General features: G+C 47.8%; 1 protein-coding gene across 1 annotated transcript in view; it reads left to right on the top strand.

The window, feature by feature from the left end:
• The window catches only part of plcg2 (phospholipase C, gamma 2), a 291,774-nt gene extending 265,493 nt beyond the window's left edge, over positions 1 to 26,281 (top strand). The window contains exons 28-32 of the mRNA XM_072517925.1: positions 1,976 to 2,090; positions 9,687 to 9,860; positions 12,081 to 12,169; positions 14,475 to 14,698; positions 21,548 to 26,281. Coding sequence (XP_072374026.1) covers positions 1,976 to 2,090; positions 9,687 to 9,860; positions 12,081 to 12,169; positions 14,475 to 14,698; positions 21,548 to 21,599 — 654 coding nt within the window. The 3' untranslated portion in view covers positions 21,600 to 26,281. The remainder of the gene's footprint in view (positions 1 to 1,975; positions 2,091 to 9,686; positions 9,861 to 12,080; positions 12,170 to 14,474; positions 14,699 to 21,547) is intronic.
• Positions 26,282 to 26,600: the final 319 nt, after the last annotated feature.

The following is a 26,600-nucleotide window of genomic DNA, read 5'->3' as shown; positions in this document are numbered from 1 at the left end:
TGTAGATCTGCCGCGGTCTCGTTGAATGGTGAGACAGGCTTGGGGGCTAAATGTGCTACCCCTGTTTTTATGTCAACAGTTGGACTTTGCGGTCACTGCTGTAACTTACTGCTTCAACAATTGGCATTTATAATGTGCATTTAACATAGTAAACCATCCCAAGGCACTACACAGGAGTGTTATCAAGCAGAATAATTGACACCATGCTAAAGAAGGGGATATTGGAACAGGTGGTTATAAACTTGATCAAAGAGGTAGGTTTTCAGCAGTGTCTTAAAGGAGGTAGAGAGCTGGAAAGGGTTGGGGAGGAAATTCCACAGTCCAGACAGCCAACGTTTGGGCGTAAGAGGTCAGAATTGGGAAATGCAGATTTCTTGGCTGATTGTCAGGGTGGAGGTAGCTTCAGGGACAGGGAGGGGAGGCAGTGGAGGGATTTTTATACAAGGACATGAATTTTAACATGGAGATATTTGGATATTGGGAGCAAAGCAGGTCAGCGAGCGTAAAGATTATGGGTAAGCAGGACTTAGTTCATTATTCTCACAATAATACATTGTGCACTGTTGTATACTACATAACGCTCCAATCCTTAGAACCATTGTGTCATCTAACTTAATATGAGCAATGCCATGGAGAATTTGCAAGTACACAAATTGCTTTATGATTTCTGCTCGTTTGCCTTTTGCAAAACACAAATTCAGATAGTTCTTGTGAAGCCATATTAACCAAAAGATTCTCAAGTTTATAAAGAGAATGGTGGAAGCAGGTTCAATAGTAAATTTCTAAAGTGAATCGGATGAATATTTGCGGGTTAAACATTTGCAGAGCCATGGGTGGGGAAAGAACAGGAGACTGAGACGAATTGGAAAGCATTTTCATAGAACTTGCACAGGTTCAATGGGCCGAATGGCCTCTTTCTGTGGTATCATCCTGTACTGTAGTTTGAACTGTTTTCCACCTATTTAAAGTCTAGACGGGCATTAGTCAAATGGTGGAGTGATTCAAGTTGGAGACTTGAGGCTTATGAATGGTTCTCTGATACCATAGTTTAGAGGCCACAGCGGAGTCCAAAATGAGAGGAATAAATAAACTTATTTTGTTGCAAAGCAAACTATATACACGGTACTCTCCAGGTCCCAGCCAGAACTACTCTGCTTGGCTCCCATCTGGGCCGGCTTTTGTAACAGAGTTCAGAGGAAGCTTGTACTCGAGGCTCACAGAGATGCGATTCGGTCCATCCCCGTAGGCCTCGTGTGGGTTATAACACACAACGACTAGTCTGCAGTGACAGTTCAAACCTCATCAATGACACAGAGCGAGTGTTGAAGCATTCAAGGTGGCGCCAGAGCATGGCGATTCTCTGCGAGCTCTCTCAACCAGATCCCTTTCTTTTATCTCTTATCACCGTTCTGACCTACTAAAACGTTTTCCACTTCATATATAATTATATACCGTTGTCAATGTACTCTGTTGATTATTCTTTTGTCTACTATGTACATACTGTGTACATTCCCTTGGCCGCAGAAAAATACTTTTCACTGTACTTCTGTACATATGACAATAAATATCAATCAATCAGACTCTGTGTGAGAGATGTTACAGACATGTGCAGAGTTCCTCTCCCGCCATCAGAAAAATGTCACAACTTTACCGTTGCTGCACATTTGAAGCTGCCTTTACACTGGTGCCACAGCTGTGGTATTAGCACGTCCTCAGCAAAACTTAAGAAGCGTCACGACTTTGGTTAAAGTTCCAAAATGTGAAGTGTTCAAATGAAACAGTATTACTGCTGAAAAGATCCTCAGATATCACTGTTCCCCTGTCACAAATGGTAAAGGTGGTTGTGTAAACTATTCTTTGTGACAATTATAATGCCAGTTTGTATCTTCATGCTGTATCCGATTTTACACTACTGTTAATTGGATTTCTGTCAGATTTTCTCATAATATCTTTATTATTCTCACTATCTTTGCAGATTCTTGGTGCCCGCCATCTACCCAAACCTGGCAGGTGCATTGTTTGCCCTTTTGTAGAAGTAGAACTTTGTGGAGCTGAGAACGAGAACAAGAAGTTCAAAACAGTAGTTATAAGTATGTGTGTGTGTGTACCAGTGTGTACGCGTGTTTGCACCAGTGTGTGTGTGCACCAATATGTGTGCGTGTGTGTGTGTGTGTGCCGCAATGTGGAAATTGTTTTGTGTTGTGAATACAAAAAGTTCGCTTTTTGCATTTGTTTTTCATTTAGCCCTGAATAGCTTGTCTTGACATTTGGGTGAAATTATTTCAGTAACCGGAATCAATTTTCAATTAGTCCTGATTGCTTTTTAAAACCATAACTAATATTGTGCAACCATCTATAACAGGGTTTCCTGAACTTATTCCCACAATGACACCATCTTAATACTTAAAGATTGTCATAACCAGAGCTTCCATTGTTGAGGGGGGTGAAAGCTATTATAGCAGAGTGGAGTGGGAAGGGAGGTGTCATCGTGGAGTGGGGTGGGGAGAGAGGTGTCAGAGTGGAGTGGGGGGGGAGGTGTCAGAGTGGAGTGGGGGGGGGGGGAGAGGTGTCAGAGCGGAGTGGGGGGGGAGGTGTCAGAGTGGAGTTGGGGGGGGGGGAAAGGTGTCAGAGTGGAGTGGGGGGAGGTGTCATCGTGGAGTGGGCGGGGGGGGAGAGGTGTCAGAGCGGAGTGGGGGGGGGAGGTGTCAGAGTGGAGTGGGGGGGAGAGGTGTCAGTGCAGAGTGGGGGGGAGGTGTCAGAGTGGAGTGGGGGGGAAAGGTGTCAGTGCGGAGTGGGGGGGGGGAGGTGTCAGAGTGGAGTGGGGGGGAGAGGTGTCAGAGTGGAGTGGGGGGGGAGAGGTGTCAGAGTGGAGTGGGGGGGGGAAGAGGTGTCATCGTGGAGTGAGGGGGAGAGGTGTCAGAGCAGAGTGAGGGGGGAGGTGTCAGAGTGGAGTGGGGTGGGGAGAGGTGTCAGAGCGGAGTGGGGGGAGAGGTGGCAGTGTGGAGTGGGGGGGAGAGGTGTTAGTGCGGAGTGGGGGGGAGAGGTGTCAGAGCGGAGTGGGGGGAGAGGTGTCAGAGCGGAGTGCGGGGGGGGTGGGGGGGAGAGGTGTTAGAGCGGAGTGGGGGGCGAGGTGTCAGTGCGGAGTGGGGGCGGTGGGGGGGGAGAGGTGCCAGAGTGGAGTGGGGGTGGGGGGAGGGGGGTGGGGGGAGAGGAGTCAGAGCGGTGTGGGGGGGGGGGGAGAGTGGTGTCAGAGCGGAGTGTGGGGGGGGGGGGAGAGGTGTCAGTGCGGAGTGGGGGGGAGAGGTGTCAGAGCGGAGTGGAGGGGGAGAGGTGTCAGTGCGGAGTGGGGGGGGGGGAAAGGTGTCAGAGCGGAGTGGGGGGGAGAGGTGTCAGAGCGGAGTGGGGGGGGGAGAGGTGTTAGAGCAGAGTGGGGGGGAGGTGTCAGTGCGGAGTGGGGGGGGAGAGGTGTTAGAGCGGAGTGGGGGGGAGGTGTCAGTGCGGAGTGGGGGGGGGAGAGGTGCCAGAGTGGAGTGGGGGTGGAGAGGTGTCAGAGCGGGGTGGGGGGTGGAGAGGTGTCAGTGCGGAGTGGGGGGGGGGGGAGAGGTGCCAGAGTGGAGTAGGGGTGGAGAGGTGTCAGAGCGGAGTGCGGGGGGGGTGGGGGGGAGAGGTGTTAGAGCGGAGTGGGGGGCGAGGTGTCAGTGCGGAGTGGGGGCGGTGGGGGGGGAGAGGTGCCAGAGTGGAGTGGGGGTGGGGGGAGGGGGGTGGGGGGAGAGGAGTCAGAGCGGTGTGGGGGGGGGGGGGGGAGAGCGGTGTCAGAGCGGAGTGTGGGGGGGGGGAGAGGTGTCAGTGCGGAGTGGGGGGGAGAGGTGTCAGAACGGAGTGGAGGGGGAGAGGTGTCAGTGCGGAGTGGGGGGGGGGAAAGGTGTCAGAGCGGAGTGGGGGGGAGAGGTGTCAGAGCGGAGTGGGGGGGGGAGAGGTGTTAGAGCGGAGTGGGGGGGAGGTGTCAGTGCGGAGTGGGGGGGAGAGGTGTTAGAGCGGAGTGGGGGGGAGGTGTCAGTGCGGAGTGGGGGGGGGAGAGGTGCCAGAGTGGAGTGGGGGTGGAGAGGTGTCAGAGCGGGGTGGGGGGTGGAGAGGTGTCAGAGCAGAGTGGGGGGGGGGAGGTGTCAGTGCGGAGTGGGGGGGGGGGGAGAGGTGCCAGAGTGGAGTAGGGGTGGAGAGGTGTCAGAGCGGAGTGGGAGGGGGAGAGGTGTCAGAGCGGAGTGGGGGGGGGGAGAGGTGTCAGTGCGGAGTGGGGGGGGAGAGGTGTCAGAGCGGAGTGGGGGGGGGAGAGGTGTCAGAGCGGTGTGGGGGGGAGTGGTGTCAGCGGAGTGGGGGGGAGAGGTGTCAGTGCGGAGTGGGGGGGAGAGGTGTCAGAGCGGAGTGGGGGGGGAGAGGTGTCAGAGCGGAGTGGGGGGGAGAGGTGTCCGAGCGGAGTGGGGGGGAGAGGTGTCAGAGCGGAGTGGGGGAGAGAGGTGTCAGAGCGGAGTGGGGGGGAGAGGTGTCAGAGCGGAGTGGGGGGGGGTAGATGTCAGAGCGGAGTGGGGGGAGAGGTGTCAGAGCGGAGTGGGGGGGAGAGGTGTCAGAGCGGAGTGGGGGGGGGGAGTGGTGTCAGAGAGGAGTGGGGGGGGAGAGGTGTCTGAGCAGAGTGGGGAAGAGGTGGTCAGGGCAGGGTCAGGGGGGCGTTACTGTCAGGCAGGGTCGGGGGGGGCTCTGTCAGGGCAGGGTCAGGAGGGGAGTTCAGTCGGGGCAGTGTCTGGCGGGTTTCTGTCAGGGCAGGGTCGGGGGGAGTTCTGACATGGCAGGGTCGGGGGAGTTCTGTCCGGGCAGGGTCTGGGGGGTTCAGTCGTGGCAGGGTCAGGGGGGTTCAGTCGTGGCAGGGTCAGGGGGGTTCAGTCGCGGCAGGGTCAGGGAGAGTTCTGTCAGGGCAGCGTCGGGGGGAGTTCTGTCAGGGCAGGGTCGGGGGTTTTCTGTCGGGGGCATGGCCGAGGGGTTCAGTCAGGGCAGGGTCTGGGGGGAGTTCTGTTAGGCAGGGTCAGGGGGAGTTGAGTCGGGGCAGGGTCGGAAAGAGTTCTGTCAGGGCAGGGTCGGGGGGAGTTCAGTCGGGGGGAGTTCAGTCGGGGCAGGGTCAGGGGGGTTCAGTCGGGGCAGGGTCGGGGGGTTCAGTTGGGGCAGTGTCGGGGGGAAGTTCAGTCGGGGCAGGGTCGGGGGGGAGTTCAGTCAGGGCAGGGTCTGGGGGTAGTTCTGTCAGGCAGGGTCGGGGGGAGTTCTGTCAGGGCAGGGTCGGAAGTGGGGAGTTCTGTCAGGGCAGGGTCGGAAGTGGGGAGTTCAGTCGGGGCAGAGTCGGGGGTGGAAGTTCAGTCAGGGCAGGGTCGGGGGAAGTTCAGTCGGGGCAGGGTTGGGGGGGGGGTCCTGTCAGGGCAGGGTCGGGGGGAGTTCTGTCGGGGGAGGGGTTCTGTCAGGGCAGGGTCAGGGGGAGAGTTCAGTCGGGGAAGGGTTGTGGGGGAGTTCAGTCATGGCAGGGTCAGGTGGAGTTCAGTCAGGGCAGGGTCGGGGGGGGAGTTCTGTCAGGACAGGGTCGGGAGTTCAGTCGGGGCAGGGTCGGGGGGGTTCTGTCAGGGCAGGTTAGGGGGGGGTTCTGTCAGGACAGGGTCGTGGGTGAGTTCAGTCGGGGTACGGTCAGGGGGAGAGTTCTGTTAGGGCAGGGTTGGGGGGAGTTACTGTCAGGGCAGGGTCTGGGGGGGGGGAGTTCAGTTGGGACAGGGTCGGGCGGAGTTACTGTCAGGGCAGAGTGGGGGGGGGGGTTCTGTCAGGGTAGGGTCGGGAGTGGGGAGTTCAGTTGGGGCAGGGTCGGGCGGAGTTACTGTCAGGGCAGAGTGGGGGGGGGGGTTCTGTCAGGGCAGGGTCGGGAATGGGGAGTTCTGTCAGGGCAGGGTCGGGAGTGGGGTGTTCAGTCGGGGCAGGGTTGGGGGAGCTACTGTCAGGGCAGGGTCAGGTGTGGGGAGTTCAGTCGGGGCAGGGTCGGGGGGGAGTTACTGTCAGGGCAGGGTCAGGGGTCGAGCGGGAGTTACTGTCAGGGCAGGGTCGGGGGGGGGGGAGTTCAGTCAGGGCAGGGTCGGGCGGAGTTCAGTCAGGGCAGGGTCAGGGGAGGGGAGTGCAGTCGGGGCAGTGTTGGAGGGGGAGTTACTGTCAGGGCAGGGTCGGGGGGAGTTACTGTCAGGGCAGGGTCGGGGGGAGTTACTGTCAGGGCGGGGTCGGGGGGAGTTACTGTCAGGACAGGGCCGGGAGTGGGGAGTGCAGTCGGGGCAGGGTCGGGGGGAGTTACTGTCAGGGCAGGGTCGTGGGTGGGGAGTTCAGTTGGGGCAGGGTCGGGGGGAGTTACTGTCAGGGCAGGGTCGGAGGGGGAGTTAATGTCAGGGCAGGGTCGGCGGTGGAGAATTCAGTCGTGTCAGGGTCGGGGGGAGTTACTGTCAGGGCAGGGTCGGGGGGAGTTACTGTCAGGGCAGGGTCGGGGGGAGTTACTGTCAGGGCAGGGTCGGGGGGAGTTACTGTCAGGGTGGGGTTGGGGGGAGTTACTGTAAGGGCAGGGTCGGGGGGAGTTACTGTCAGGGCAGGGTCGGGAGTGGGGAGTTCAGTCTGGGCAGGGCCGGGGGGAGTTACTGTCTGCGCAGGGTCGGGGGGAGTTACTGTCAGGGCAGGGTCAGGAGTGGGGAGTACAGTCAGGGCAGGGGCGGGAGTGGGGAGTTCAGTCGGGGCAGGGCCGGGGGGAGTTACTGTCAGGGCAGGGTCGGGGGGAGTTACTGTCAGGGCAGTGTCGGGAGTGGGGAGTTCAGTCGGGGCAGGGTCGGGGGGAGTTACTGTCAGGGTAGGGTCGGGAGTGGGGAGTTCAGTCAGGGCAGGGTCGGGGGGAGTTACTGTCAGGGCAGGGTTGGGGGGAGTTACTGTCAGGGCAGGGTCGGGGGGAGTTACTGTCAGGGCAGGGTCGGGGGAGTTACTGTCAGGGCAGGGTCGGGAGTGGGGAGTTCAGTCTGGGCAGGGCCGGGGGGAGTTACTGTCAGGGCGGGGTCGGGGGGAGTTACTGTCAGGGCAGGGTCGGGAGTGGGGAGTTCAGTCTGGGCAGGACCGGGGGGAGTTACTGTCAGGGCAGGGTCGGGAGTGGGGAGTTCAGTCAGGGCAGGGTCGGGGGGGAGTTACTGTCAGGGCAGGGTCGGGGGGAGTTACTGTCAGGGCGGGGTCGGGGGGAGTTACTGTCAGGGCAGGGTCGGGGGGGAGTTACTGTCAGGGCGGGGTCGGGGGGAGCTACTGTCAGGGCAGGGTCGGGAGTGGGGAGTTACTGTCAGGGCGGGGTCGGGGTTAGTTACTGTCAGGGCAGGGTCGGGGGGAGTTACTGTCAGGGCAGGGGCGGGGGAGTTACTGTCAGGGCGGGGTCGGGGGGAGTTACTGTCAGGGCAGGGTCGCAAGTGGGGAGTTCAGTCGGGGCAGGGTCGGGGGGAGTTACTGTCAGGGCAGGGTCGGGAGTTCAGTCAGAGCAGGGTCGGGGGGGAGTTACTGTCAGGGCAGGGTCGGGGGGAGTTACTGTCAGGGCGGGGTTGGGGGGAGTTACTGTCAGGGCAGGGTCGGGAGTGGGGAGTTCAGTCAGGGCAGGGTCGGGGGGGAGTTACTGTCAGGGCAGGGTCGGGGGGAGTTACTGTCAGGGCGGGGTTGGGGGGAGTTACTGTCAGGGCAGGGTCGGGGGGAGTTACTGTCAGGGCGGGGTCGAGGGCAGTTACTGTCAGGACAGGGTCGCAAGTGGGGAGTTCAGTCGGGGCAGGGTCGGGGGGAGTTACTGTCAGGGCAGGGTCGGGGGGAGTTACTGTCAGGGCGGGGTTGGGGGGAGTTACTGTCAGGACAGGGTCGGGAGTGGGGAGTTCAGTCAGGGCAGGGTCGGGGGGGAGTTACTGTCAGGGCAGGGTCGGGGGGAGTTACTGTCAGGGCGGGGTTGGGGGGAGTTACTGTCAGGGCAGGGTCGGGGGGAGTTACTGTCAGGGCGGGGTCGGGGGGAGTTACTGTCAGGACAGGGCCGGGAGTGGGGAGTTCAGTCGGGGCAGGGTCGGGGGGAGTTACTGTCAGGGCAGGGTCGGGAGTGGGGAGTTCAGTCGGCGCAGGGTCGGGGGGAGTTACTGTCAGGGCAGGGTCGGGGGGAGTTACTGTCAGGGCGGGGTCGGGGGGAGTTACTGTCAGGGCAGGGTCTGGAGTGGGGAGTTCAGTCGGGGCAGGGTCGGGGGGAGTTACTGTCAGGGCAGAGTGGGGGAAAGGTGTCAGAATGTGGTGGAGGCAGCTAGAAAACAATGGCTTTTTCAACAAAATGGACTGCAGCAACTCAAGAAGGCAGTTCACCCACACCTTCTCAAGGGTAATTAGTGGTGGGCAATAACCAATGCTTACATCTCAAGAAGAAATATAAAAGTACCGTGTCCAAAATGTGAACTTGTACAATGAGTATATCCAGACTATGTATGTGAGGCTGTCAGCTGCAGTGGCACAGGGGACAGCATCATCGCTGAGCCCAATCCTGCCTTCTCCATGTACACGGAACTTCCACATGAATGACCAGATGACAACTTGGTACAGGAGCCTTCCTCCTCCCTCTGTCTGGAATGCTTTAGTCAATTGTAGGATCAAAGCTACCGCCTTCAGGTGGCTTTATTCCACAGCAAATGGACTATTTACCAAATCAGGCAGATACAATTCTTCCTTGTAGTGTGGATACTGTAACAAATAAAAAAAGACTGTAAATGTGGAAATGGCATTACCGATACTGAATCCCCCAACATCTTGAGGGTTGCCACCAACCAGAAACTAAACTAGACAGATAAATTGTGTGACTCCAAGAGCAGGTCTGGGATGCACTGCCTAGAGGCAGGTTCGCTCCACATCCTTTAAAAAGTACCTGGATAAGCACTTGGCACGTCTTGACATTCAAGGCAATGGGTCAAGTGCTGGCAAATGGGATTAGGTAGGTAGGTCAGGTGTTTTTCATGTGCCGGGGCAGACTCTTTGGGCCGAAGGGCCTCTTCTGCACTGTATTTTCCTGTGGTTCTGTGAAGCCAGAGGCTAGGGATCCTACAGTGAGTGATATCCCTCCTGACCCCTCCACTTGCCTGCATATATGTAGCTCCAATAACACTCGAGAGGCTTGGCACAATCCATGACAAAGCAGCTCACTTGATTGGCACCCCATCAACCACAAGCATTCACTCCCTCCAGCACCGATGCACAGTGGCAGCCATGGGTATCATCTGCAAGATGCACTGCAGCAACTTGCCAGGGCTCCTTCGACAGCACCTTCCAAAACATGACCTCTGCCATCTAGGACAAGGGCAACAGGCACCTTCTATGTGTGTATTCAAATAGCAAACAGAAATGTATGTAAAGATCACAACAGCACAAATTCTGAACTTTAAAAAAGGCTGGGGATTAACCTGGTGGATAGCAAAGATATTTCTTCAATAAAGCATTGTTTGTTATTACATATTATTTACGCTATGTTTAAATGCTCCTAAAAAGCCAAACTCTGAAAATTAATATGCTGTAATATATAAAATGAGCCAGGAATAATATCTTGAAGTAAGTGTCTGAGTGATTTAAACCATATTCTTGTTTTATTCCAGATGACAATGGCCTTAATCCAGTTTGGTCAGGAGGAGTGGAAGATGCTAGTGAAGAATTTGTCATTCAGGATCCATCTTTAGCTTTTCTCCGGTTTGTTGTATATGAAGAGGACATGTTCAGTGATCCTAACTTTTTAGCTCATGCCACTTTTCCCATCAAAGGAATTAAAACGGGTTAGTTTTCCAGATTAAAGACTCATTGGAACCGAGCCTTGTACATTCAGCAGTGTAACCAGAGTTTAACCAGAAACAGCCAGGACAATGATAGATAATAATAATCTTTATTATTGTCACAAGTAGGCTTACATTAGCACTGCAATGAAGTTAATGTGAAATATCTTACTGAGTTGACCCAGGGAGCAAACAAAAGCTCCGAGAACGTGTACTAAAATCTAATAGACAAGTCAAAGAGTTTCATCTGCATGCTCCAGCAAACATGATTTTTATCCAGATGGTTGTTAATTCTATATTTTAATGAAGGGGACGGAATCTACAAATATACCAAGTTATCACTAAGAATTTACTGCAGGTATTGATGCCTTGAGAATGTCAAGTCCCCTTGGTGACTGCGACCACCTCACATATGGGAAAAGCGGATGGTCCCACCACTGGGTACATCTCAGGTACCCACCTGCCTCATGCTGCCAGGAATGCAGGCATGGGCAGACCATCAAGGGGAAATGCAGGCTTCCCCACGCATTCTCAGTTTTTTGTATAACAGCGATGATTCTCAAAAAAAAGGCACTTACTTTCAGAGGTCCAGGCAGCTTGCCGAGCCTGGCTGTTTTGATGCTTATATTTTAAAAGTATGCAGATTTAAGCCATTAGTGCAATGTAAATCATCCTTATTTCAACGTACCCTCCAGTCATTCTTGCATTTTGTGCTTGGTGTAGTATTGCTGACTTTTATAATGAACTTAGAGAATTGATTTTTGAAATTACATATTTGTCAGGAGTCAAGTCATTAGAACAACAATCACTGAGATGTCTCAAGGGTTACAGGGCAATCATTTGATGTTTCAGTTATATTTGCAGCAGATAGGATTCTGTTTAATTACAGTTCATGTACAGTATATACAGCTGTGTATATACATTAATCAACAGTGTATCCATTAATGCTCTAAATGTTCTAATGAACAAAATTATATTTGCTAATTATCTGATATGTGGCTTTTAGTCATCTACATGTGAATGAATGTTTGCAGTATTTCAATTTGATCCTGAGGAAATATAGGTATGCTTATCATTGCTTCCTGTATGATGAACATAAGTCAACTTGGTGAGCAACATCTTCCATTAATATGAAACGAGCTATGAAATAATTTTATGGCTAAATACAAATTTTCTATTGTTTATAACACAGGAAAGGAAGGGGGAGATCATATTATTGTCATATTAAAATGACAATTTATCTTTATTGTACATATTCATCAAATTAATACTAGTAATAAATTTACTTAAGGTCTCATCACTGTCAGTTGCCACAAAATCATGCTTCATATATTCTAATGTCAAAGTCTTTATTTACCACACCTAGAAGCAGGAATTCACAGTTACAATGTTGCTGCCTCTCTGCATTTCTGTTCAACACCAAGTCCAGTTTCCATAGAGTGTCTCCTATGATTCAAAACTTGTAGCTTTTTTGCAGCTGTGAGTAGGAATTGTATGTCTGCATGAATTAACATCTCAAAAATATGAGATTGTCGAGGCAGTCAATAGGATTATGCATAATCAGCTGGCCTTTTCCTCTCAGAATCCATGGTTATCTCTGGAAAGATGTGTTACTTCAGCATAAAAATGCAAAATAATTATTTTTGGAAGGCAGCTACACAGACTGCAATGGTACAGGAAGACAGCTCACCAAGTTCCTAAGAATAATTAGGAATGGACAATAAATGCTGGACCTGCCAGTGATGCCCACATCCTCTGAATTAATAAAAGGAAAGCTAAAAGAGTTCTCGTTCAAATTCCGAAAACCTTTCCTTTCTCAAGTTTTGTGTAAAAATGATTAGAGTTTTTTTGAATATGAATTGAAGTGGGCTTTGGTTTCTATTCTGCACACTAACACTGGAATTAGTTCCTATGGAGCTCTAATAAAGGTAAACGTAGTGTTGCCATAGTCCCAGATGGCCATAGGCTGCTTTCCACTTTGAGGGGGAGAGCTGGCTGGTGGTGATTTAACCTGAGGGTCACCACACCTCAGCAAGGGGCAAGGTTGAGAAAGCGGGGCCTTCATGAATAACCCCAGCCGGTACAGGAATTGAACCCCTGCTGCTGGCGTTGCTCTGCATCACGAACCGGCTGTCTAATGTCAGTGTCATTGAACTGTTAGTACAGTCTAATGTTCAGGAGTTTGAAAATTCAGTAAATGCTTATTTACCATCTTCTCTCTAGGATATCGATCGGTTCCTCTTAAAAATGGTTACAATGAAGATATAGAACTAGCAGCTCTTCTCGTCCAGTGTGAAGTGAACCAATTGGGGGTAAAAAAAAGTCTATTTTTATAACTCAGATTATTTGATTAAGCCTTAATGAATGTTAACTTTCAGGGTGGTGCTTGAAAAATGTATTATTATTATTTTTGTATCAATTTAGAGTGCCCTTTTATTTCTCTTCCAATTAAGGGGCAATTTAGCATGGCCAATCCACCTAACCTGCACGTCTTTGGGTTGTGGGGGTGAAACCCATGCAGACACGGGAGAACGTGCAAACACCACATGGACAGTGACCCAGGGCCGGGGTCGAACCCATGTCCTCGGTGCTGTGAGGCAGCAGTGCTAACCACTGTGCCACAGTGCCGCCCCGAAACATTTATTATTGAGAACATGAATACATTTCTGTGTGTTTAAGGGCATCCAAACCCGAATACGGGGGGGGGGGGGGGGGGGGGAAACTTGCATTTATATAGCACCTTTCATGGCCTCAACACATCTGAAGGCATTTTAAAATCAACAAAGTACTTTTGGAGCCATGGAATCACAGAAGTGTTCCGGCACAGAAGGAAGCCTTTTGGCCCATCGTGTCAGAATCGGCCCTCCAAACGAGTATCATGACTTAGTGCCATTTCCCTGCCTTTTCCCCGTGCCTCTCCACATCGTTTCCATTTAAATAATCATCTAATGCCACGATTGAACCTGCCATCACCACATTTCCTGGCAGTACATTCCAGACCTGAGCCCACTTGTGTGAAAGGTTTTTGCTCATGCCACATTTTCTTCTTTTTGGAGAATCACTTTAGATCTGCTTTCGAGGCTGGGCAGTGGGGCACTGCTGGTCAATGGGCTAGGCTTTTGGGTTGATATTCCTGCAAGGAAAGGGACATGGTTTTACTTCATGGCTTAGTCAAGGGATTGGACAACATTGAGATTGGGCATCTGGATGAAGGTGCAGTGGCTCCTCACTTTTCCCTCACAGGCCAACCTCGCTCTCAGTGCAGGCCCACTCCTGCTTCTCCCCTGCGATCTCCATTCCCCACTCCTCGAATGGAGTCAGGGTCCTCAGGTCGCCCCCCCCCCCCCCCCGGTCTCTCTTTTTCTCAGCGGTTGTGGGCTATCTTCTCCTGCAGTTTCACAAAAAGGGATACTGCGAGTTGGACGCCTGGCGGATCAGAGGCCGATGACAACTGCCATGTGTGGGCGTTGTGCCTAAGCAGGAAGGGGTTCTGATGAAGAGTACCGGGGGTGGTTGGAGGATGATGCTGGGAGGTCGGATGCTGGCAAATGGTGAGGTGGCGGCACGTGGGTTCTAAGGGTGATGGAAGTATGTAGTGCAAAGAGAAGACTGGGAGAACTTAACCTTGCTGGTCGTGGTAGATCATTGATCTTCTTTTGACACGACACCCCTGTCTTCTTGGTCAAGCTGCTGGCACTGACCGATGCTAGCACCTTCTCCCTGACGGGATTCATGACCTTGCTGGATGGTCTCCTGCTAGCCTGAGGGTAGATAGTTGCCCTTCTCTCCTCCAAGGCACTCTTGTAAGGGCCCCCTCAGTGAATCATGAAATTGGCTTCTTGGCTGCCATCATCCTGGTTTGACTGTGAACAACTGCTGTGGAGCTGTACAAATGCAGCTTCGCTCTGTTGAAGTGCTCAGATGACTCCACAGGGCAGGCAAATCAGCCCCTTTGCGTCTCAGGTATGGCGTTTTTCACATGAGGAAAGAAAAACTTTCAGTGCCTACAGATTGTGATCTGGATCACGCCACTGAGGTGACACTGCTATTTTTTTGGAAAAAAGTGTCCCATAATAACATATACATTCAGGGTTCAATAAGAAATCCCTGATGGCCACTAGTATGCCTGTGAAATACTTGATAGTTTTGATAGTCCAAGCCGGAGAGGAGTAAATCAATAGAAGAAATAGATCACTAAATTCATTACAGTCGTAGAATGCAAGTAGGAACTGAAATTTCAACGGGTCATATTTCATATTCCAGAATGTCAATAAAAACTTTAAAAGGTTTATTATTTGCCTACATTTGTGTTCTACCTTATCTGTTGAGGGAAACCAACACTGCAGATTTAGCACAAGAAATTTTGTTGCAGTGTTATTAATTTAGCAACCGAAATTTAGCAACCGATCTATCCTGATCGGCTAGGAGATTGTAAAATGGAGATCATTTTTTGTGTAATGAAATAATCCACGTAAAAAAAACATATGATGCAGAATTAGTGTTTGGACGATTTATCTTATTCTGCCTTTCCATAACCACATACTTGAAAAATGACCATATGACTCTCAGCTGGATTGGACTCATTGCCATTGAACACATTTTACTTGATCATGACAGGAAGGTGAAGAAGAACTTTACTCCTCGCGCCAGCAACTACGGCAACGGCCAGTTGAAGGATTATACGATACTGCCCCAATTAGACAACGGACTGTAGATGGGTTGTACAATAGCAGTGCACCCCGTCAGCGACAATTTGAACCAATGCTATACGATTCATCCCCAATGCAGACTGGAAGGAGTGGAGTCCAGAGGGATCAGCTGCCAGAAGTTCCAAAGAGGAGGCAAGTATATGAAAACTATAATCGAGATTTAAAAAGCGCGGGAGCTGCGAGTCGGAGCGGAGCTTTAAAAAGAGCAGGAGCTGCGAGTCGGAGCAGAGGTTTAAAAAGAGCAGGAGCTGCGAGTCAGAGCGGAGATTTAAAAAGCGCGGGAGCTGAGAGTCAGAGCGGAGATGTAAAAAGAGTGGGAGCTGAGAGTCGTGGAGATTTAAAAAGAGCGGGAGCTGAGAGTCAGAGCGGAGATTTAAAAAGAGTCGGAGCAGAGATTTAAAAAGCGCGGGAGCTGAGAGTCAGAGCGGAGATTTAAAAAGAGTGGGAGCTGAGAGTCGTGGAGATTTAAAAAGAGCGGGAGCTGAGAGGGACACCTCTGGACAGCAGGCTGAAATTAAAAAACAATTCAGGAGTGACATCACAGCAAAACAAGAAGTTAATTGGCTGGTGTTATCATGCGGGGCGCAGAGGTTGCTGAGTGAGTGCTTGCTGAGAAGGGGAGTGAATAACAGGTAAGCTCTTTCTTTTTCTTTTTTTAATCTAGAGGGGATGGCAGAGAAGGTAGTGCAATGTTCCTCCTGCAGAATGTTTGAGGTGAGGGACACGTCAGTGTCCCTGCTGATTTCATCTGTGGGAAGTGCACCCATCTCCAGCTCCTCAGAAATCGCGTTAGGGAGTTGGAGCTGGAGGAACTTCGGATCATTCGGGAGGCAGAGGTGGTCATAGATAGAAGCTTCAGGGATGTAGTTACTCCAAAGAATAAAGATAGATGGGTGACGGTGAGAGGGGCTGGGAGGAAGCAGTCAGTACAGGAATCCCCTGTGGTGTTCCCCTTAGTAACAAGTATACCGCTTTGGATACTGTTGGGGGGGGACATCTTACCAGGGGTAAGCCATGGGGTACAGGTCTTTGGCACGGAGTCTGTCCCTGTTGCTCAGAAGGGAAGGGGGGAGAGGAGTAGAGCATTAGTCATTGGAGACTCCATAGTTAGGGGGATAGATAGGAGATTCTGTGGGAACAAGAGAGACTCGCGGTTGGTGTGTTGCCTCCCAGGTGCCAGGGTGGGTGATGTCTCGGATGATGTTTTCGGGATCCTTAAGGGGGAGGGGGAGCAGCCCCAAGTCCTGGTCCACATAGGTACCAACGACATAGGTAGGAAAAGGGAGAGGGATGTAAGGCAGGAATTCAGGGAGTTAGGGTGGAATCTTAGATCTAGGACAAACAGAGTTATTATCTCTGGGTTGTTACCTATGCCACGTGATAGCGAGACGAGGAATAGGGAGAGAGAGGAGTTGAACACGCGGCTACAGGGATGGTGCAGGAGGGAGGGTTTCAAATTTCTGGATAATTGGGGCTCATTCTGGGGTTGGTGGGACCTCTACAAATGGGATGGTCTACACCTGGACCAGAGGGGTAACCAATATCCTGGGGGGGAAATTTGCTAATGCTCTTCGGGAGGGTTTAAACTAGTTCAGCAGGGCCTTGGGAACCTGAATTGTAGCTCCAGTATACAGGAGGTTGAGAGTAGTGAGGTCATGAGTAAGGTTTCAAAGTTGCAGGAGTATACCGGCAGGCATGAAGGTGGTTTAAAGTGTGTCTTCTTCCATGCCAGGAGCATCTGGAATAAGGTGGGTGAACTTGCGGCATGGGTTGGTACCTGGGACTTCGATGTTGTGGCCATTTCGGAGACATGGATAGAGCAGGGACAGGAATGGTTGTTGCAGGTGCCGGGGTTTAGATATTTCAGTAAGCTCAGGGAAGGTGGTAAAAGAGGGGGAGGGGTGGCATTGTTAGTCAAGGACAGTATTACGGTGGCAGAAAGGATGTTTGATGAGGACTCGTCTACTGAGGTAGTATGGGCTGAGGTTAAAAACAGGAAAGGAGAGGTCATCCTGTTAGGGGTTTTCTATAGGCCTCCGAAAAGTTCCAGAGATGTAGAGGAAAGGATTGAAAAATGATTCTGGATAGGAGCGAAAGAAACAGTGTAGTTGTTATGGGGGACTTTAACTTTCCAAATATTGACTGGAAACGCTATAGTTCGAGTACTTTAGATGGGTCTGTTTTTGTCCAATGTGTGAAGGAGGGTTTCCTGACACAGTATGTAGATAGGCCAACGAGAGGCGAGGCCATATTGGATTTGGTACTGAGTAATGAACCAGGACAGGTGTTAGATTTGGAGGTAGATGAGCACTTTGGTGATAGTGACCACAATTCCATTGTGTTTACTTTAGTGATGGAAAGGGATAGGTATATACCGCAGGGCAAGAGTTATATCTGGGGGAAAGGCAATTATGATGCAATGAGGCAAGACTTAGGATGCATCGGATGGCGAGGAAAACTGCAGGGGATGGGCACAATGGAAATGTGGAGCTTGTTCAAGGAACAGCTACTGCGTGTCCTTGATAAGTATGTACCTGTCTGGCAGGGAGGAAGTGGTTGAGCAAGGGAACCGTGGTTTACTAAAACAGTCGAAACACTTGTCAAGAGGAAGAAGGAGGCTTATGTAAAGATGAGACAAGAAGGCTCAGTTAGGGCGCTCGAGAGTTACAAGTTAGCTAAGAAGGACCTAAAGAGAGCTAAGAAGAACCAGGAGGGGACATGAGAAGTCTTTGGCAGGTAGGATCAAGGATAACCCTAAAGCTTTCTATAGATATGTCAGGAATAAACAAATGACTAGGGTAAGAGTAGGGCCAGTCAAGGACAGTAGCGGGAAGTTGTGCTTGGAGTCCGAGGAGATAGGAGAGGTGCTAAATGAATATTTTTCGTCAGTTTTCACACAGGAAAAAGACAATGTTGTCGAGGAGAATACTGAGATTCAGGTACTAGACTAGAAGGGCTTGAGGTTCATAAGGAGGAGGTGTTAGCAATTCTGGAAAGTGTGAAAATAGATAAGTCCCCTGGGCTGGATGGGATTTATCCTAGGATTATCTGGGAAGCTAGGGAGGAAATTGCTGAGACTTTGGCTTTGATCTTTAAGTCATCTTTGTCTACAGGAATAGTGCCAGAAGACTGGAGGATAGCAAATGTTGTCCCCTTGTTCAAGAAGGGGAGTAGAGACAACCCTGGTAACTATAGACCAGTGAGCCTTACTTCTGTTGTGGGCAAAATCTTGGAAAGGTTTATAAGAGATAGGATGTATAATCATCTGGAAAGGAATTATTTGATTAGAGATAGTCAACACGGTTTTGTGAAGGGTAGGTTGTGCCTCACAAACCTTATTGAGTTCTTTGAGAAGGTGACCAAACAGGTGGATGAGGGTAAAGCAGTTGATGTGGTGTATATGGATTTCAGTAAAGCGTTTGATAAGGTTCCCCACGGTAGGCTACTGCAGAAAATACGGAGGCATGGGATTCAGGGTGATTTAGCAATTTGGATCAGAAATTGGCTAGCTGGAAGAAGACAAAGGGTGGTGGTTGATGGGAAATGTTCAGACTGGAGTCCACTTACTAGTGGTGTACCACAAGGATCTGTTTTGGGGCCACTGCTGTTTGTCATTTTTATAAATGACCTGGAGGAGGGTGTAGAAGGATGGGTGAATAAATTTGCAGATGACACTAAAGTCGGTGGAGTTGTGGACAGTACGGAAGGATGTTACAAGTTACAGAGGGACATAGATAAGCTGCACCGCAGGGCTGAGAGGTGGCCAATGGAGTTTAATGCAGAAAAGTGTGAGGTGATTCATTTTGGAAGGAATAACAGGAAGACAGAGTACTAGGCTAATGGTAAGATTCTTGGCAGTGTGGATGAGCAGAGAGATCTTGGTGTCCATGTACATAGATCCCTGAAAGTTGCCACCCAGGTTGAGAGGGTTGTTAAGAAGGCGTACGGTGTGTTAGCTTTTATTGGTAGAGGGATTGAGTTTCGGAGCCATGAGGTCATTTTGCAGCTGTACAAAACTCTGGTGCGGCCGCATTTGGAGTATTGCGTGCAATTCTGGTCACCGCGTTATAGGAAGGATGTGGAAGCATTGGAAAGGGTGCAGAGGAGATTTACCAGAATGTTGCCTGGTATGGAGGGAAGATCTTATGAGGGAAGGCTGAGGGACTTGAGGCTGTTTTCCTAAGAGAGAAGGTTAAGAGGTGACTTAATTGAGGCATACAAGATGATCAGAGGATTAGATAGTGTGAACAGTGAGAGCCTTTTTCCTCGGATGGTGATGTCTAGCACGAGGGGACATAGCTTTAAATTGAGGGGAGATAGATATAAGACAGATGTCAGAGGTAGGTTCTTTACTCAGAGAGTAGTAAGGGCGTGGAATGCCCTGCCTGCAACAGTAGTGGACTCGCCAACACTAAGGGCATTGAAATGGTCATTGGATAGACATATGGACGATAAGGGAATAGTGTAGATGGGCTTTAGAGTGGTTTCACAGGTCGGCGCAACATTGAGGGCCGAAGGGCCTGTACTGCGCTGTAATGTTCTATGTTCAGAATTTCTGAGAAACCAATGAAAGGGTGATAGTAAGTCTCTCACAGGTGTCAAAAGGTTTTGCGGGCGATTCAAACTTGCTGAGCACTGTGTTCACAAAACTGCAATTGGCCGAAAAATGAGTTTGGTAGCCCACCCGCCCCGTTAGCCTCAGCGATGCGGTGGGTACCATTTTCAAACGGACATTGTGCACCCAATGTGTCTGCCTGTTTCAGGAAGCCGGCCCCTTTATTGTCCCAGGGCCCGGAGTGTCAATTTGTGTCGGAACTGGCGCTTTGTATGCTCTGATCAGTACCGAAGAAGCCAAGAAAAAGGATGTTTGAAATTCTTTTTTGAGGTGCCCAGAGGAAAGAAAAAAATGCCCCACAGAAATAACATGGCCCACTGCCATCTCTGGGCATCTGCTCGGATAATCTATACCTCCCCCCGCGCTCACCATCCTCTTTATACTGGCCAGGGTGAGCCAACAAATGTCAGCATTAACCTGGTGCGATGGTTCTGTTTGCCACCCTGCTTTGTTGCCGTGAAGCATGTCCATAACATTGCCACAGTTGCCACATGTTCAACACGTTCTGCTGATCAGGCACCCAAATAGTCAGAATCGTTTAGTTACTCTTTTTAAAAAATTGGAACATGAACCACTGCAGTCCGTGCGGTGTAAGTATCCTACACTGCTTTTAGTTAAGGAGTTCCATGATATTGACACCGACCGTAAATTTGTTTGAACTTCAATTATATTATAAACAAAAGTATATAGATATGAGTGCACAATGATGCATTTTCTATGATGTACGCTGCTGCCTTTATCTACATGTAATCTGCATTTACTACCTCATTGGATGTCATCTTAATGTGTTGCCCTTTATGTTGATCACAGAGATACTCGAGGATTTTGTAATCAAATTAATTGTAATCCGTGCACTTTGGTAAAACTAACATATGGAGGAAAATATCGGCATCTATGTACTAAGCCTCTCAATGCCACTATTTTCATTTATGTGCAGATATATTAAGGCAAAGGTTTCTGGTAGGTTGTGCATGTCTGGTCAATCTGACCTATCAAATTGTGTAATCATGCTCTCAAATCAAAAGTCTTTAGGCGTTCTGAATGGGGAGATCAACAATGCGAAATACACTTATCTCATCAATCTTTCATCAACCTAAACTTGTTCCATATAAGTTATTAACATAATCTATATTGCTATAATAGGATTTCATTGCATCCATGCACAGCACACGGTTTTGTGGTGGAATAACATCCATCATTTAAATCAAATCGAATTAAATGGAATAGGGACTCCTTCGACCCAACATGCTGGTGCCAGCTTTCTGAAAGAGTTACCAATTTATCAACGACTCCTTCACTTTCTCCATAGCCCTGCCTCCCCCCCCCCCATCTCCCATTTTAAATAGAGATCCATTTCCCTTTCAAAAGTTCTTATTGAATCTCCATCCACTGCCCTTTCAGGCAATGTATTCCAAATCATGGCCTGAATTTTACACTGCCCTATTGGTGGTTTTTTAGGTAGGGTGAGTGTGAAATCACAACGACGGAATTCCCTCCGCATTCTTGCCCAACCTGACCACACAGCGATTTCAAATTAGGGTGGGAAGCCTGCCCTTGCCCCAGTTGAGGCTCTTAAGTGGGGAAGACCAGAAAGAATCAAAGTTAGATCCCAGGCGGGAAGATGGGGGCGGCGGGCATCACCTCCACTGATCCCCTTCTGAGTGAGGGTTAAGACCCAGTGACCTGCGGACCTCCGTCGCAAACCCCCCCAGGCAATCGCCACCCTCCCCGCCCCTTATAGTTACCTTGACCCGCTACTCCGGCACTTAGGCTCAGGCAGTTTCTTTTCTGGCCACATGCAGCGCTGTCGCTGCAGGGACAGCTGAGCATCCTGACAGTCAGATTGACCGACAGCACTGTAAAGTGGAATTTCCTCCTGAGTGAGGGGCAGAAGTCTCTCTGGCAGTCAGTCAATGCTCATTTAAGCCTATAATGGCTGCGATGCAGCTGGAGATGGCAGGGATGGCAACCCCATCGTCATACAAAAAATTGTGGCCCATAATAAATGTCTCCAAATCTCCCCATTTACTTCTTTGCCAATTATTTTAAATCCGCTTCCTCAGGTTACTGACCATGTTGCCCGTGGAAACAATTCCTCCCTACCCACGCTTGCAGAATGGCTCATAATTTTGAACCCATCTATGAAATATCCCTTTAACCTTCTCTGCTCCAAGGAGAACTAGGCCAACTTTTCCTCGACCCTATAGACCTAAAAGAAGAACACCATTGTCATTTTTGGGGTAGAGATTGTGAGAATTTTGAAATAATTTAGTGTTTGATTCTTTGCTCGACGTTTACGGTAATGAGTTGCCGACGCCTAAATTGAATAACTAACAAAGATATTTTCTGTTGCTTTCCTTTTCCAGAGGTAAAGAGAAAGAAAAGAGATTTGTTAACAGCACCAAATTCTATTCATGAAAGAAGACTGCCTTTGCCACCCATCCATGATGCCAGCATGAATGTCAATGCTTATTAAAAAGGATGGCTTAGGGATCAGCATATTTTGAAATCAATTGTTAATAATGGAACTATATAGTCAGTAAATCCATTGCACTATACTTAGTTATTATTCTGTCAGGTAAATGGTATCACGAAAAACAGTGAAAAACGTTGACTACTGTTCCACTCTCATAAAGCTGTTTCTTTTTCTCTCCTAATTTAATGGCCTATTGACACCAATGCCTTTTAAAGAAATCCGTCCTGCAATTAAAACATTTTACATGCAATGTTAAGAAAAAACTCACGGGCTTCAGTATAACTGCAGAATCTAATGGAGTGCAGTTCTATCCCCTTATGAAATGGCCTTTGTTCCTTCAGATCAATGTTGTTCTTCTGTGAAGCTGACTTCATTTATCAAATTCGAACTCCGGAAACAGTAAGTTTGAAGACAGGGCCCAAGACATTGAAGTTATTGCTGATTACTCAAGAGGTTCAAATATTAAAGCAAAACTAAATAAACTGAGATCCAAATAGGTGTCAAGAATGTAGACGAACTTCACAGATTGTGCATCGTGTAGCAGGCTCACACAAAATTGAAAATATGTTACTTTTACTGTTCGGTCGCTTTTACCAATTCAAAAACTGGAAGTGGGGGGAGGGATATGGCACGAGTTTAGATGTTGCTTGATAATGAAAATCTTTTCTGGTCTTACATTTTTAATCAGTAAGGGTTATGGGAATAAGGCCTGAAAGTGGAGTTGAGAATTATATCAGATCAGCCACGATCTCATTGAATGGCGGAACAGACTCGATGGGCCTACTTCTGCTCTGACGTCTTATAATCGTAATTTTTTTTCTAATCGAAAGTCTCAATAATCGATGCCATCGAACGATGCCGAAAAAGATAGATCATTGGTATTTTGTTTTACACGTTACAAGCTTTCTGATGGAATTGGGAGAAAATGTGAAAAAGGAGAATAAAAATATATTTTTTAAAAGCTTTCTGATGGAAAAAGGAATGTACAGTACAAACCCGGAGAATTAGCAATCCTAGCGACTGCTAAAATCTTGCTTTGATTCAGTGAAACGTTACTGAAGTTTCAAACTTAGGTCCAGATGGATGGGAAAGATGGGCAGACTTAGTATGGTAACAGTACAGTAAGATTGCAGTACATCCCTCCAACACTGCAATATACTAAAAACTCAGATCATTTCATCGCTGTAGGAAACAGACAATGGTCCTGTAAGATATAATTTATCTTCAAAGTTATGCACAGCATCTCAGTTATTGCCAATTGGTGCATTACAAGCCATAGTGATTAATTCTTTATTGAACAAATCGCATCATAGGACTGAGGTGGAAAACCAAAACACCATACACCAGCCATATTAAAAGGTTCAATGTTTCCAGTAAAGAGTCCAGAAAGCTAACTGCATTTTTGTATTTATAAGCCTCCATGTAAATATTAGTTTATAGCTCCATTAGTTTATAGCTGAATCACGATTTATTTTTTCCTTTTACAATGAATCATTTTCTAAAAGTGTGATGATTGTCCCTTTAAGGGTGACACAGCAAAGTAAAGATCACCCAGGCAAGGTGAACCTTACTCTGCTGTGTTTCCCTTAAATGCCTTGGGTGATTCCCCACTCTGAGTCCTAATTGGTCACCCAGGCCAGGTGACCTTTACTCTGCTGTGCTCTCCTTAAAGAGACAATCACCACAAAAAAATATTTTATTTTTTTCTATTTGCTTAATTTAAACTGTCTTGCAAAGCTCCAAGCTCCAAATCTCCCCCACAAGCAATATTACTGCCCAGTATAAATGCATTTCAAATTGTCCGTTTCTTAATATTGCGCAGTTGACCTCTGATGGAACAAGACACGTAGGTTGTTCACTATCTAGACTTATAGTTAATTTATTCAACTTCAAAATACTAAGTGCAGGTATGTCCTTCCTTTGCTTAATTCTAAAATGTTTTCTGTTAACTTAAAATGGACAGTGATCTGTTTGTGATACATTTCTTGATGAATGTTACAATATTTTTTCTCCAAAAAGCCTATTGTTATTATTATCAGAAGCCTATTTTGAAATTAGACCTGCCATCTTGGAATTGAAAGTAAGAAGAATCCTGCAGCAGTTAATTGCATTGCTTGTTTTCCAGTAGCTTCAGATCCAAAATGCACTCTTCTGTATCCCCCGGTAACATATGATAGGCCAGAATATGTGGCGCTTGCTTTGTGATTTGACAATGCCACCACCATTTACACACGGTAACTAGTATTTGTGCTAGGTGACCAGGGGAAATCGGCAGTGCAAGTATTTAAGAGTATTGGATTTTTGAGCTTCAATTGGATCTCCAGCCACAAAAAAGGAAATGATTTTCTAGCTAAAAATCTAAATCACAGTCGGTGACGAATTGCTACCGTCTCTATATGTCGCGTAATCAGACATGCATCCTTCTAAAAAGCTTTTACAGTACAAGTACACGTGACATTTTTCCCCACAATATATATTTGTGGCATTGTTTTCATTATAAACAACATACTTTTTAAGTTATTTGTCCTATGTATATTTTACGTATAAATGTGCTGTGTCATTTTTGGGAATGTATTTTTTTGACCACTTGAAATCCAAATTATTGCAATGAAATCCAATCAAAGTAGTGGAAATTATACATAGAACTCTTACATGTTTGCAAAATTATAGAAGCCATTTAGCTAGTTACTCTTAAGGATTAAAAATTTTTTTTGCATTTGTTAAAAGGTGCCATTTTAAGGATGACAGTTTGAGATGTATAATGTTCAATACTGACATATATAGTGTGCCAAGTTGATGTGGGAGACACTGCTTAATGTTTTCTTGTTTTAAGCTAAATTTAATATCAGGAGTGCAAAGCCAAATATACCTTACAGTTTTCTAAAATGTGTCAAAAAACTGCAATTTAATTTCTTAGACATACAGAAGTCAAATGTTAAATATAAAACAGACAATGCATTATGTATTTTTCCCTAAGTATTTTCTTGAGCATTGGCCTGAAGAAATTTGGCTGGCAAATGCCGCAATTGTAAAATGTCACTATTTTTAATTCCTCAAGCTAATGCCACTGACCTCTAATGTAATGTTTATTCAGATAAGAATCACACCTTAATTGCTGATTTTATTAATAGGGCTGAATGAAAATTGATGAATTTTCACCTTAGGGTCCGAATTTTCAAAATACGGTGCGTTTCATAGAATCCCTACAGTGCAGGAGGCGGCCATTGTGCCCATCGAGCCTGCACTGACCCTCCTACCTAAGCCTACACCCCCAAGCAATCCTCATAACCCCATCTACTCTTTTGGACACTAAGGGACAATTTAACATGGCCAATCCATCTGACCTGAACATCTTTGGGCTGTGGAGGAAACAGAAACACCCGGAGGAAACCCACGCAGACACAGGGGGAAAGAAACACCACACAGTCACCCGAGGCCGGAATTGAACCCGGGTCCCTGCCGCTGTGAGGCAGCAGTGCTAACCACTGTGCCACCATGCCATTCTCTGCAGAGATTAATGGGAAAAAACCTTGTTCTGTTTTCCTCGTCTTCAATTTGAGTGAGCATAATTAACTTGAGACCCTGTTTATTGAAATATGATTTTAGCAACTATTATTCAAGTTGAATGGTTGAGGCAATGACCCATATTATGCAAAGTGCTAGCTAAATGCAGTGTGTTCAGGGAGATATGCTATTGAGTAGAAAAAAACAACTTGCACTGTAAATTGTTGGGGTAGCAAGCATACTGTTGCGTACAAATCCATATTAGTGCATGACAAAATAAAAACTGCAATTCTGGAAACCTGAAAGGGAACGACAAATGTTGGGAGCACACAGTAGGTCAGTCAGCCTGAAACGAAGGATATGCACCAGAGACTGCACAAACCTGTCATTTCTCTTGACAAACATTGTTCTCGAGCTTATTTCCTGTATGTCCTGTCTTTCAGTATAAATGTATTGGTGTTATTTCCCCTCACTGTCCAGTTATTCATTGAAATCTATTAAACATGATTTATTTTAAGAATGCAGTTGAAATATATTAGCTGCCAGTGAAAGCATTTGGTTTTAAATGAACACCTAGGAATACAGATTGTCAAATAACTGTATTTACATTGTTCTTCATATTCTACTTTTTGACTATCATTTGTTGTCTCCTGTAACTTCAATGATGTACATTTTTATAGTATTTTAACAGTTAAATTTAGGGTGGGCCTTTCTGTCACTCTCTCTTTACAGAATGAGTGGGTCGGCAGAAAGGCACATTTTGTTTCAGCAGGTGATGAATCTGTTTGAATTATTTTCTGTAATAGTTAACTGTTATCTTTTAATTTTGCAAGTGTGGTTGGTTTTCTAAAACTGGATAATGCATTTGAATATTACGGGGATAGTCAAACGATGCTAAAATGGTTCTGAAAATCACGGAAGACACAAATCCTTGATTTTCTTTCTAGGCAGAATTGATTCACTGGGCCTACTTTGCAGCAATGCAGAGCAAGTTAGGTAGTTTTAAGTTATCTTATAAAGTGAAATGAATACAATCTAAAGGAAACTTACAGTTCTGAACATTTTGTGAATTTTGCTTTTTGTTAGTTATTTAACATGCAAATAAAGAAACATTCATATAGTCGTGTGTCCATTTTAATGTTTATGAAACATTCTACACTTTTGTTGCTACACTGATAACAGTTGCAAATATTAATTTGGGATGGTAGTTGCAGATTAATTTAGGCACTCCACGCCCTTGGATCCTTGAGCACTCCCCACCCATCATTTCCCATCCACCTGCTGTCATTCATTGACACCATCCAAAAAGCAAAGCATTTGTTTTCACATGTAGACTGACAACACCCAGCACTACCTCACCACCACCTTTCCCGACCCCTCCGCTATCTCTCAATTCACACCCAACAATAGATGAGCAAAAATTTCCTCCAATTAAATAC

This window comes from Scyliorhinus torazame, chromosome 10 (genome assembly GCF_047496885.1).
Source record: "Scyliorhinus torazame isolate Kashiwa2021f chromosome 10, sScyTor2.1, whole genome shotgun sequence".
Taxonomy (NCBI): Eukaryota; Metazoa; Chordata; class Chondrichthyes; order Carcharhiniformes; family Scyliorhinidae; genus Scyliorhinus; species Scyliorhinus torazame.
This window is presented reverse-complemented; position numbering and strand designations above follow the sequence as displayed.